The sequence below is a fragment of the Patagioenas fasciata genome, chromosome 3, assembly GCF_037038585.1.
Source record: "Patagioenas fasciata isolate bPatFas1 chromosome 3, bPatFas1.hap1, whole genome shotgun sequence".
In the NCBI taxonomy this organism is placed as follows: domain Eukaryota; kingdom Metazoa; phylum Chordata; class Aves; order Columbiformes; family Columbidae; genus Patagioenas; species Patagioenas fasciata.
In genome coordinates this window covers 102618614-102631719 of record NC_092522.1, presented here as the reverse complement: position 1 = coordinate 102631719, position 13106 = coordinate 102618614, and the positions used below count along the sequence as shown (strand labels likewise).

At 34.7% G+C, this 13106-nt stretch overlaps 1 protein-coding gene across 2 annotated transcripts in view; it reads right to left on the bottom strand.

Moving 5' to 3' along the window:
• Nucleotides 1-13106, bottom strand: part of CSMD1 (CUB and Sushi multiple domains 1) — a 1060719-nt gene that overhangs the window by 208872 nt on the left and 838741 nt on the right. For both annotated transcript variants that reach the window (XM_065834358.2, XM_071807004.1), the window contains exon 23: nt 11552-11708. In XM_065834358.2, the coding sequence (XP_065690430.2) occupies nt 11552-11708 (157 nt within the window). The remainder of the gene's footprint in view (nt 1-11551; nt 11709-13106) is intronic.

Here is a 13106-nt window from a genome sequence, read left to right as displayed (position 1 = left end):
CATTTTAACACAAATATCATATATGTAGATGAAATGTCTCTAAACCTGTTATAGTATTCTTTTACAGTTCTTCTTGAGCCATCATTCTCCAAATGTGGAAAGACTTTTTCACCTGTCAATAGCACTATCGCAAGCTGAATTTCCTGCTGCTTCAAAAGCCTCATACTCTACAAATAACCACTGAACTATATTTCTGTATCTGTAAATGACAAAATACCTCTGTAAGTTATAAGTGGGAAAAAAAAGTGTTGGTAAAGATAACATCTGAATACATAGCAGTACATATAGGAACTTTTAGGCCTGTGCACATGTCAGAGAACATGAAATTTCGTTCAGAAATGTAGGGCTTATTTACATCTTATTTTTTAGACTCTGGGAGAACATTTATACCAATAAAGTAGTTCACATTTTCTGTCAGCCTATTTTATACTCAAATCCAATCAAATATTTATTGGGGGTAAAGTGTTAGATGAGCTGATTGTACAGAACATAATCACTCACTGTCTTGGGTATCAGAATTCAATTTCCTATTTCACCCACAATAAAAAAAAAAAAAAAAAAAAGTAAAATTATCTAACTAGAAGCAAAATTATAAAAATTAAATTTAAGTATCTTTAAAACATTAAACCCTTTATTTTCTGTTTTGTTTAGATTATTCAGATTTTTTTTTTTTTTATCAAAAGACCACCTTGCAAAATAGAAATTGATTTTGATTTCTTCTAATTATTACTAATTCAGGAAAATCCAGTGATAGTTTTTTGGGGTGTTTTCACAACATTATGCCTAGGAAAAAAACATTTGTTACAAACATTCAGTAAGACAAAATAAAGAGTATTATTGCTTTTTGTATCTGAAAAATAGAATATTCCCTGTAAGGATATCCAACAAACTGGTTTCTGGTTTTTATATAAAATTTTTAAAACACCACTTCAAATACTCTAGGAAAAAAAAAAAAAAAAGAATGACAGTACCTAATTTGTGACCACATGTTCACTACACTTTTCTGCCAGCAATACTATCTCTGATTTTCAGTAGGGCTATTAGAAATTGGGGTATTTTTTCACATGCAAGTAGGTGCTGTTAATCATGTGGAAATATAACAGGATCTTGCCCTGTGTGTTCACAGGCAAGCTGTCTTTCCAGCTCTTATCAAATTTATTTCCCTTCTCAAAACACACAAAAAATAGAACTTTTCATTCCTTTTTTCCCTGATGCTCTTGTACATCTGATGTAATTTCTCATGAACGACCATATTGTTGTGAAACCTCATTATTGAAATGCTGCAGCAGAACTTCATTGTTAAAGTAGATGCTGTGAACTTTCACAGTGGGGAAATATGGTCATAAGCTCCATAGAGTCACAGTACTTGGGATGATCTGACATTGAAATGAGCCAGCAGCCAGAGAAATTCTGCCAATATTCTTACTGCTAATAAATATTATTGTACTGGAAATTGCTGCCAATTATCTTATGCCTGAGTTTCATTATAGGATTATCAGAACAACAAATGGATAAAAGCCAGTTAAATTAAAACCAAAAGAGCCAGAACACTTCCTGATGATTGGCTATCACCACCTGACACTATTTATCCAAAGTTATTTGTTCTGTCATATTTGATATAAATAATCAGGAATGTAGAAGTACCAGTTGTCATCATAAAAATTATTGACATGTCTATAATGTATGTAGAATATTAATTACAAATTCTTTCAGCTCAGTTCAATTATGATTGGTACTCTGGTTCTACTGTAGTGCAGCAAATCTGGGCAGTGAAACAATGAAGGTGAGGACACGATGTCCACATTATCTGCACTAGCATGTTTTAACTTGGGACTAGCTTTTGTGTTCATTAGTAGGTGGAGTATGCTAAGAATATCCTTGGAGCACACCTTACAGTTCAGCTTCAAGTTTGTGCCCTCCAAAACCTGTCTTCAATAGGAGTCCCCAAGAGAAATTCTCAGGAATTCTATATAGGGTACTTCTATCAGAAGCTGATGTAGTTCTGAGATATCTGTAAATGTTGCCTTCACCTATTTTGAAAGGAAGAACATAGTTTACTTAACATTCGTATATGTATATGTGCATTTACACTGCATGTAAACTTACAGGGGTAGGTCTACAAAGTTGACAAAAGCAAGCAAGACACACTAAATTGCAAGCTATGGTACTCATCTGAATTTTGCTTCCTTCACAACAGAACGCTGAAGAATGTTCCATTATGTCTGTTTTTACGGAACATATAAGCATACTGTTATTAGAGTCCAAAAATAAGTTACCTATAAACACCCAAGCAATTAGGCTGCAGGGCTCTATTCCTTCCTTTTTTTCTTTCTGGCCTAGTAAACCTTGTTCATGCTTTGGCACAAAGAATACTATGGCAATTAAAACTTTACCTATGGAGATGGCAGAGAATAGTTTTAAAACAGAGGAAATAATTGAACTGACAGTAAAATAATCATAACATTGCAGCCCTTTATACTGTGGTCCCATAGTACAAATTTGTCCAACAATTTCTGGCAGGTTAACTTTATTTAAAAGCTTTATACTGGATGAACTATTGTTTGTTGATGCCATTCAAACTTTACGCCAAACCATATATAAAACTGGCATGAAAGTACAAAATACTCATAATTTTGGTTCTGCATGATCTAATAAATTTTACAGGATTTCAATCATGTTTTCATGTCAGATTTGATTCAGATTTGCACTGCTGGGTGTTCTGATGCTACACAGGTTCATTTTTAATGATTATGGAACCTTGACCTCAGATACGATCACAGAAAACTGCAACCACCAATCCAAGAAATATTGTAGCCACCAAACTGTATATACATATATATATATGTATATTTGGCAAAAATTTCTTCTTTTATATTCAAAAAACCCACAAACCTTTATTGTAATTTTTGTACACTCTGGCAGTTTGTAGTATGTACTATAAATAGAAAGCCTACCAGACAAAATTGTAAAGACGTTTTAAAATAAATGCCAGCTGGCTATTTGCAAAACTTTAGAGATCTAAACTAAGGAACATGTCATGAAAACATAATATATAGCATATAGGTGTAGGCTAAAACTATCAATGATCTCAGCTTAGATAAGTGAATTTATACTTATATAATTTCCTGTTAATATTACTGTTTATTGTGGTTGAGGAAGTACTATTACAACAGCAATACCACTAACGCCCGTAAAAACTGCATAAGACAAGCCACAAGGGGTTAATTGTTCTGAATGTAAAAAAATTTTTGCACTTCACATATTAAGCATTAAATAATTACATGCACACTTCATGGGACTCCAAATAGTGCTTAATAATGTATAATAATTATAATACTTACTAAGTAAGTATAGACTGGGTGGGCCCTGCTCAGCAAAAAAGGTAATGCTGTCTTGTCATTTCTACTTGCCATGAAAGACAAAGCTCATACACTATGTACAATCTTTAGGTCCTGAAAGTGATGTGGTAAAATATTTTGGGATGACTCCAAAAAACACAGAAGGGTAAATATATATACACATCCTATTTTGGAACCTACATGGAAATATTAACAGATGTTTTAATAGTAAAAAAATAAAGTATTGTGAAAACCTTGGAAACACGAAGAACTCTGTTAGTGTTACCTAAATTTCAAGTAATTTAAGATCACAAACATAATCTATATGTTTTATGCAGAATCATTTTTGTTATTTTTGTTATTTAGTGCAAGGCACTTTGTCTTACCATCTACCAAACACTTCAGTGATTATGAATGCATTCATTTCCTCACAGTCTTTTCCAGAATACTCACTCTTGGAGTAATCAAGTCACCATGAATATGAAGCATGGATTAAAATATGGAAAAATATTTATACAAGCCTATAAAAACCAGAATGGCACAGACAGGACTGAAAGCTGAACACCCCTATCATCTGCGGTTGTGCTCCCTCTTTCACACACTGACAGAGGAACAATGTTCACACAGTACCTGTTATTCTGGTTAAAGGTATTGATGCTCAACACTACTGGAAATCATTGAAGAGAAAGTATTTTGGAGTACTCATTCATAGGGTAGGACTTGCTCAGATAAAATATATCTAGCTAAAGATTTATATTTTCATCAAATTGGGAAAATTTTCCTGAGATGGCCAACCACCAAACTATGGTACAAACATCACCAGGCCAGCATTTTCATCTCCAAAGAATGTGATAATATAACTTTAGAAACAAAAGGTTGATATATTGCTTGCATTCACCACATAAAATGGTTTACATTCTTTCTGTCTTTGGAAAAAAGAAAAAAAAAGGCACCTACTCATTTTAACCAAGTAATATTCAGCAGTTTCCTAGATGAAAAGTCTTTTAATGAAAACTAGAAAACAACTTTAATTATACAGTGTCTTATAAGACCAATATATTTTCAGTTCATACAAAGTTTTGGGGATGTTGAGGGAGTTCATGTTCTTTTTCAACTGATAAGCTTTCTGTATTAACCCATAGCTTTTTTGTGGTGTTTTTGTAGTTGTTGTAGTTGTTGTTTTTAAATCATAATATGATATATTGTTTGTTTGCAAAAAAGTTTCAAAACTTTAAGGTATGGCACCAAAAATACAGATTACACTGTACTGATTATGATGATATGAAACAATGCTTATTTTAATCTAAACTCTCTAAATATCTTCTGTTTGGAAAAGAGCACTGGGAACTTTAGTTGCAGGTAAAAAACATGACATGCAAGCAAGGCACAATATGAAATGTAAACAGAGAAACAGGTAACCATTGGGACTTTTTGGTTTTAAGCAGCTATTCCTTAAACACTAATTTTATCCAATTTATTTTTAGATTGTACAATTTGATATGTTACTTATTCTGTGAGGTTGATACATACATAGGATGTATTTAATGAATTAGGTTATGAAACTGAAGTTCAGTTTCATCCAGAACAGAAGAAACAAAACAGAAGCAAAAGCATGGATGTTTTGAAACTCACCGCAATTAAAAATCCTAGTAAGAACTTATGTATTGATAATTCTGAATCTGTTGTTCAGGATTTTTTTGCTATGCTTTAAAAATGAATGCAAATTCATAACTATCTCATGAAATATTTTGATTAAAAAAAACTTCCCTTATCATGTTGTCCTGAACAGATATATCATTCAATGCCTAGGAGAAACACAGTTTTGAGAATGTGGCCTGATTATGTAAGTGTTGAATCTACTGGAAGCAGAAGGCACCTTACTTTTTTGAGGGGGAGGGAGGAAAGAGACTATGATGCAATCATGTTATTAAACAGGATATCATAATTCTTGTACATGAGTGAACTACTCTTAAATTGACCTGTAAATACATATATATATGCATAGATTAAGACATACTCATTTAATTATTCTTCCTTTTGTTTACTTTCATTTAATTTAGTCTTACATTTTCACTGCAGTGTGTGAAGGTTCTCTTTGGAACAGATCTTATACACCAATTAGGACTAAGTCTTTAACAATAACAGAATAGTATGAAGGCCAAAACAGTGTATCATGTCTGAGAAATGTATTTCAAAATTCCTTTTCTTAAACTGAGACCAATGAAAAGAATAATGTAAAATGCTAATTTTGCATACTAAATACAGAAGATGATAAATTTAAATAAAAATATAAACCCTACATTAAAAAAAAAAAAATCCTAAATCTGTTTTCTTTCAGAAACATTACATAGAATTTGGTGCAAGTTCTATGGAGTTGAGCACAGCTCAAGGGCTTGAATCTTGCCCCCTGTTCTAGCAGAAATGATAGCCACCCAGAATTCTGCTTTCAGTGAAAGAAATGGTCATGGATTCCCAACTGGCAAAAGTTAACATTAAGTTAAGGTCTGAATCTACAAAACATTCATTTTCAAAAAGACAATTCCTTACTTGGAATTTTTCCAGTCCTCATTTCCATCTTAGCAAGAAGTGAAGAAAAATACCTAATTTCACATCACAGGGAAATGGAGAATATAATTAAAATACGAGTGTTGAGGAATTAACACGGAACATAATTTTTAATCTATAACAGCTAATCAGAAAAAGGTGAGTGAAAGGCCTTCAGAAAGTTAAAATCTAGATACAGAGTCTACCAAAAATCTCTGAATGGTTTCAGACTATAAAGTCTGCAATTAGTTCTGCATTTTTCTGAAAACACATGGGAGTCTGCTGTAAGGCAGAATATACTGCTGAGTGGCTCAGTGTAGCCAGGCACATTCCTACAGATAATATCTGTCAGTATTCCTGGATGGACCATTCCACTGACTCAATACAATGGACTCTAGGGCTTATTCTGTAGGTAAGTGAAGCTTTTGCTTCTATTATACCCTGCACAGGACTGAGGAACCATGAAATTGCTATAGAGAGCTAGATAAGCTGCTCCTAAGAAAAGTAGATGTCTTAATAAGGACTGAGCACAACTTCACACCACCTCAGACAGGCAACTGTCAGCACAAGGGAGCTTGGTAAAAGCCCTCAGGCTTGAGAAGAGTCCAAAGAGCAGTTCTGCATAGTGGTAAAGTTCCTTATACATTGTAACCCCACGATGCTTTCTCAGGGTAAGTGGATACTATCACACGTATAGACACCCATTTCAAGGTACCAAGAGAAGAAATGAGTTTTGAGAGTTCTAGCTGGCACTGCAAAGGGAGTGTTTTCTCCTCAGCTGTATGGGAACTTTTACTGTGAAAACAAGAATGGACAAGCATTCTAATGGGAAGCACAGATACTGTCTTATTTGTTGCAGCATTTGTTTTGAGATATGAAGATTAAGTGTTTTTACCTTCTTTCTATGAGTTTTGGATATGTACATAAAATGGCAATGCCTTTAAAAGATAACAAATGACACAGATACTGGCAAACAGAAATAATGAAGTAATTTTTGCATTGATATCTACATGCACCAAATAAGACACAAGTAAAATTACTGTACAAGTTCTGTTCACAGGAGTTAAGAGTGATCATTGTGACTGTACAGTATAGTGCTGAGTACTCTGTGAGCTGTACAACTCCACACAGACCACAGAGCAGTCAGCATTGCACAGTACTGAGGTTGTCAAAAACATTTGTATATGACATGTATGATAAAGTGTGGAGGGACTGTTCTTGTTTTTCCAATAGCTAAGAAAAAAGGGATTATGTTCAAGGAATAAAGGTTAAACACTAGCAAGAAAGCACTTGTGACACAAGTGAGAGTAAGTTCACTCATATGATGAGTGAAAACAGCCACAGTTAAAATTTCTCTTGTGTCAGGACCATGATAGGGGAGTGGTTGGACACCAAAGGGAGACTTCTTGTTTGCTATTCAGACGCTGCACTGCATTACTCCTCATTTAAAGTTGCAGTCTGTTACTTTCACACGACAGCTGTGTTTTGCTTTTACTGCCTATCAGTGTGTGGTGTCAATAAAATTTCATTTGAATTTGAATGTCAATTTAACATTAAACACTACTGACCTGACAGCACGAGGAACTGACATTTTCTAAACCAAATAAAGTAACTGTCACACAATTCAGTTGTAGCTACAACATATATAAGCTTATATTTTTACATGCAGATCTCTATTGATACCCTCTAGTTTTAGGGAATTAAGGTAATCTTAAAAGGTTTTTTTTTTGTTCCTTGGAAATAAAAATATGTTGGGGGGGGGTCAAAGAAAAACTTGGCTATTTTTGCAAACTCTCTTTGAGAGGAGTAAAAATAACATAATGGAAAATTTCTACAATTTTGGCTTCATTCTTAAGATTAAAATAATACACTAATTCTTCATATTGAAAAGCTCTTACTTCCTATATCATTAATGTATATAAGAGATATTTAAGATGGAATAATCTATTGAAACCTGGCATTATCCTCCGGTAAAAAAAAAATTAGGCCCATCAAGCTTGTTATAATTTTCTCAGCACTGAGATGTGAATGTTCACAGTCATTCTCTCTGACATCAGAGCAGAGGTATTATAAGTGGAAACAGACACTCTCCTCTGTGCATTGTAACAGATTTTCTCCCTCCTTTTGAGGAAGTGGCTTTATATAAACTTGTTTTACATGAAGTAGAAAATTTTTCTTCTTTATTCCTCTAGGCTTTTCTCCTCTCATTGACACAGACTCAGCTATTGCTCAAATTATAGTTTCATTGACTCACATTCACATATACTTAACTCACCAATTTCAGACTAAAATATTAACAAAATGTTATTGTCTCAATTTTTCTGAAGTAGTTTCCTTAAATAAATAAATACAGTTACTATACATTCAGTCCTCAGTCAAAATATTTTTTTGTTTCTCAACTGTTTTGAGAAACAGTACAGATTTTTTCATGATCCTTTCCAGCAGAAAAAGGTCTATCTACCCAGTGTGCTAAATGCATTTCCTTGAAACCATCTTGTTGTTATACAACAAAGAATAACATTACTATAATTTCTAGCCTCCATTCATTATTGTTCTTACCCTGATTTCCTGTATAGCAGATTTCATTAGAACTTGAATCCTTTGCAGATTTCGTTTCAATATTTGCTTATATACCGATTTTTACAATTTATGCAAGCAACTCATATTCTGAGTTTACAGAATTCTATTTTATTATGTCAGTAATGAGATTCTGAAAACAGAAATAAAAGTTTCTTTATTCACATTTCTGCTCTCATGGATCATTAGCTTTTTCTTCTGTTATATTTGCAAATTTAACATGATCCACAGAATTCACAACGTTAAAAAATATGGAAAAGTTGTTGCACAGAATTGAAATAGTAAATATTTAAGTTAATCTTAGTAATAACACATTGCTATGGTTCTAAAGTTCAAGCTTCAAAGCTGCACTAATCTTAATTTCAGTTGTATTAATGGGAAGAAAAGTACTACAAAGACCAACAATTAAGGGAAGATGATGTATCCCTTGTGGGCAACAAGAACTCAGCAACCAGATAAGCAATAACCAGAACTGATTTATCACTAGATTTATTACACCATCTCTTTTCCCAGCTCTTTCTAAGAGTCTTATGTCTCTGTACACAGTATTGTTAACAGTACTGTGGGTATATGACTTTACTGTTAGAAGACTCTGTCAAATTGTGTCCACACACTTCAGAAAAATGTGAAAATACTTGGAAGAACAGAAAACAGAAACTCAACGCTGATCAACCAGCCAGGAAAAAAAAGCCTTAAGACATGAATTATCAATATGTTAACTAACTTACATGGGAAAATCTGGTATGGGAGAGCAAATCTTATTAGAATTGTGAAATGCAACAAACTGAAGTTCTTGGATGCAGAAATTAAGCAAAATTTTTAGATAAAATGTTATTTCTAAATGGTAGGTGGAACTAATTGCTGTAGAAGGATTTGAAAGGAAGTCATTCAAGTCCCTTGAAAATAAACAGATTTAAATCCCTTGTGTCCAGTTCTGAGGTCCCCAGTTCAAGAAAGACAGGGAACTACTAGAGAGAGTCCAGTGGAGGGGTACACAGATGATTAGGGGACAGAAGCATCTTTCTTATGAGGAAAGGCTGAAAGAGTTGGGTCTGTTCAGCCTGGAGAAGATTGAGAGAGGATCATATTTATGCTTATAAATATCTTAAGGGACGGTGTCAAGAGGATGAGGCAGACTCTTTTCCATTGTGCCCACTGACAGGACAAGGGGCAACTGAAACACAGGAAGATGCATCTGAACATAAGGAGAAACTTCTTTACTTTGAGGGTGCCAGAGCACTGGAACAGGCTGTGCAGAGAGGCTGTGGAGTCTTTCTCTGGACCTATTTAAAATCTGCCTGGACACAATCCCATGCAATCTGCTCTAGGTGAACCTGCTTTAGCAGGGAGGTTCTACTAGATGATCTACAGAGGTCCCTTCCAACCCCAACCATTACGTGATTCTGTGAATTCATACTCCTTAAAATAAGATTATTATTAAAACAGATGTTTTGTTCCTTTTTTTCAAAGGAAAAATTCTACAGTCCCTATAGGTAAATCAGTGTAGCTTTGACTAGTGCTTCTTTCTAGATTCTGAACAAAATGATGGAGTTTATACTATCTAGATCCAAAATAGCAAATAAATGATAGAAATAACTTTAATACATTTCATCTAGCCATAGAAACCTTTCTTTCATTTATGGTTCTGTAAAAAAAAAAACAAAAAACAAAACAAACCAAAACAAAAAAAAAAAAAAACAAACCCCACAACAAAAAAAAACACTAAAAGTTGGATAGCAAAATTTCAGATTTCAGATTTACCAGGCACAGTAGAAAGACAGAAGGGAAAGCAAATGATTTCTGCTTATTTCACAGCTGGCTCCATTCCAAAGAGAAACCAGCAGATACACTAGCAAGGGCTATGGTTCAATTTCAGTGTCCCAGTATGACGTGGTGCTCCACTCTGCAGGATTCAACAGGAGCTCATGGAAGCTGAGGTAAAAGGCAATAAATTGAAGGCAAAAGGAACTTGGGGATTCCTTGAAAACTGGACAAAATATCTCTTTATGTTTCTTGTAAACAAATTAGTTATCCCCAAAGTTATTCCCTCTCCGCAATAGACTCACTGTTTTGCCAGCTAAATTACTTACATTAATTACATGCAAACTGTGGTAAAAGTGCACTGATCATCAAAACTTGTTCATTCAGGTTTCCTTCCAGCATACTCCACCCTTATCCTGACAAGCAGTCAGAACATGTTAAGAGTGTGCTTCGAGGCTCACTGTATTCTTCATTCTCATTTTTATCTTTGAATATTCCATTTTTTAAATCTGACTCTGTATAAGTTTTCTGTTATAGTTTAACACAAATGTATTTACCCCACATACATCACAATTCACTCTTTTTCAAACCCTACTGCTAAGTCTTCAAAATAGCAATGCTTTCTAATTTTGAAAAGTGACAATTTTCCTTTTAGTAATGTTCTTATCTTACTAACACCTATCTAGCCATGTAGACAAGTAAAATTCACTCTTCTAACCACAGCGCATTCTAGGAAACTATCTTCACCATTTTATTGACACTCCACCTGGAGTACTGCGTCCAACTCTGGAACCCTCAGTACAGGAAAGTCATGGATCTGCTGGAGAGGGTCCAGAGGAGGCCACCAAGATGATCAGATGGATGGAACACCTCCCCATGAGGAAAGGCTGAGAGACTCGGGGTTGTTTAGCTGGGAAGACAATGTTGTGGCCTTTCACCACTTAAAAGAGGCTTATGAGAAAGATAGGGACAGACTTTTTTGGCAGGGCATGCTGCAACAGGACGAGGGATAATGGTTTTAAACTAAAAGAGGAGAGATTCTGGCTAGACACGAGGAGGAAATTTTTTACAATGTGGGTGCTAAAATACTGGAAGAGGTTGCCCAGAGAGGTGGTAGATGCCCCATCCCTGAAGACATTCAAGGCCAGGCTGGATGGGGCTCTGAGAAACCTGATCTACTTGAAGATGTCCCTGCTCATTGCAGGGGGTTGGACTAGATGACCTTTGAAGGTCCCTCCCAAACCAAACTATTCTATGAGAAATCACTGCCGCTGAGAAATACACAGCTCCTCACAAAACAGTCAATCAGACCATATTTGTGAGTTACTTACTTGTGTAAGTGAGCTGGAATCCTTGGTCAGTATCAGATCCATTGGTATTAAATTCTATCCACATATGGTTAGACGTGCTATTAAGGGTAACTCCCATCATGTCATTTTTGGTGAAGGTTCCCAGAGAGCGCGAAGAACTGTCTTTTCCATCATATACCTTATAGAAACAAAATAATAGTATGAAACTTGTCATCAAATATAAATATTTGAAAACCATTAGTTTATAAAATACTTAGTTTATACAAGTTAGCTATGTATTGCCAATAGTTGCTCCAAAAAGCAAACGTTTCCATTTCGCAAGGTATGTACCATTTGGTTATGCAGTTCAGTGAAACAGAAAATATTCTGTCACCCTTAAGGTGTGTTATAGTCTCTTTCTGTTGTTAGTTTTGTGAGCTCATCTTGAATGAAATTAATATTTATATACAACTTTATCTTCTGAAGTTTCATAAGCTCAGATTATTTTTCATTATTATTCACAAACACTAACAAAAGTGTAATTTCTGAAATCACCATTGAAGTAAGGCTGTAAGAGGTAAACACAGCTTATACTTTTCTCTCCTGCCTGGAGATATCAACAGCAGAACTGAGGTACTAAAGTCAATCTGTCACATTTTATTTCAGACCATGAGCCTGCAGTAAATTTCATTTTACGACAGGTTTTAACAAAGAAAGACAGGTCTTCAAAAAGATGTGTGAGTAGATATTCTTATTTACCATGTTACTTTATTGAAAACTTTCAATGGAGGACAAAATCAACAATATTAACAGGCATGGACTGAAGCATAGGAGGTTCCATCTGAATATAAGCAGAAACTTTTTTACTCTGAGGGTGCCAGAGCACTGGAACAGGCTGCCCAGAGGCTGTGGAGTCTCCTTCTCTGGAGACATTCAAAACCCGTCTGGACACATTCTTTTGCAATCTGCTCGAGGTGAACCTGCCTTAGCAGGCAGGTTGGACTAGGTGATCTCCAGAGATCCCTTCAAACACCAATCATTCTGTGATTCTGAAACCTCTATGATTTTTCAAATCCAATATGAATGAGAATGTTCCTTTGATTGTTCACCAATACAGGAAAAGTACAAAGGGCTGCTATGGGGTGAAAAAAATATTTTTGATTATTGCAAAACCTTGAAAGCCATAAAGTGACAAAGTTGCCTTCTGTGACTTTATTTTGTCTCAACATGAACTTTAAAAAGTTAATTTCTTCTTTACATTAAATAAATCACCTGCACTTTCTCATGGAAAAACAGGCAAATAAGAAGTATGTTTCGTACTTCCAAAACACATATCAAAAGCAAGTAATGAATATGAACATCTAGTTTCTTATATTAATTAAAAGATAATTTATCCTGATCCCATATGTCCTAGAGTAAGTGTAGATAACTAGTGCAAAAGCTACAATTACAGTAAACATCTTAAGCTCTGAATCTTCTTCTGTTCATTCTCAGACCTTGTAGTACAGTGAGGATTTATACTGATACCAGCTAGAATCCAAATTGCTACATTTGAGTCACAGACACTTCCTTCTGTATGAAAGTCCAGTTAGATCTA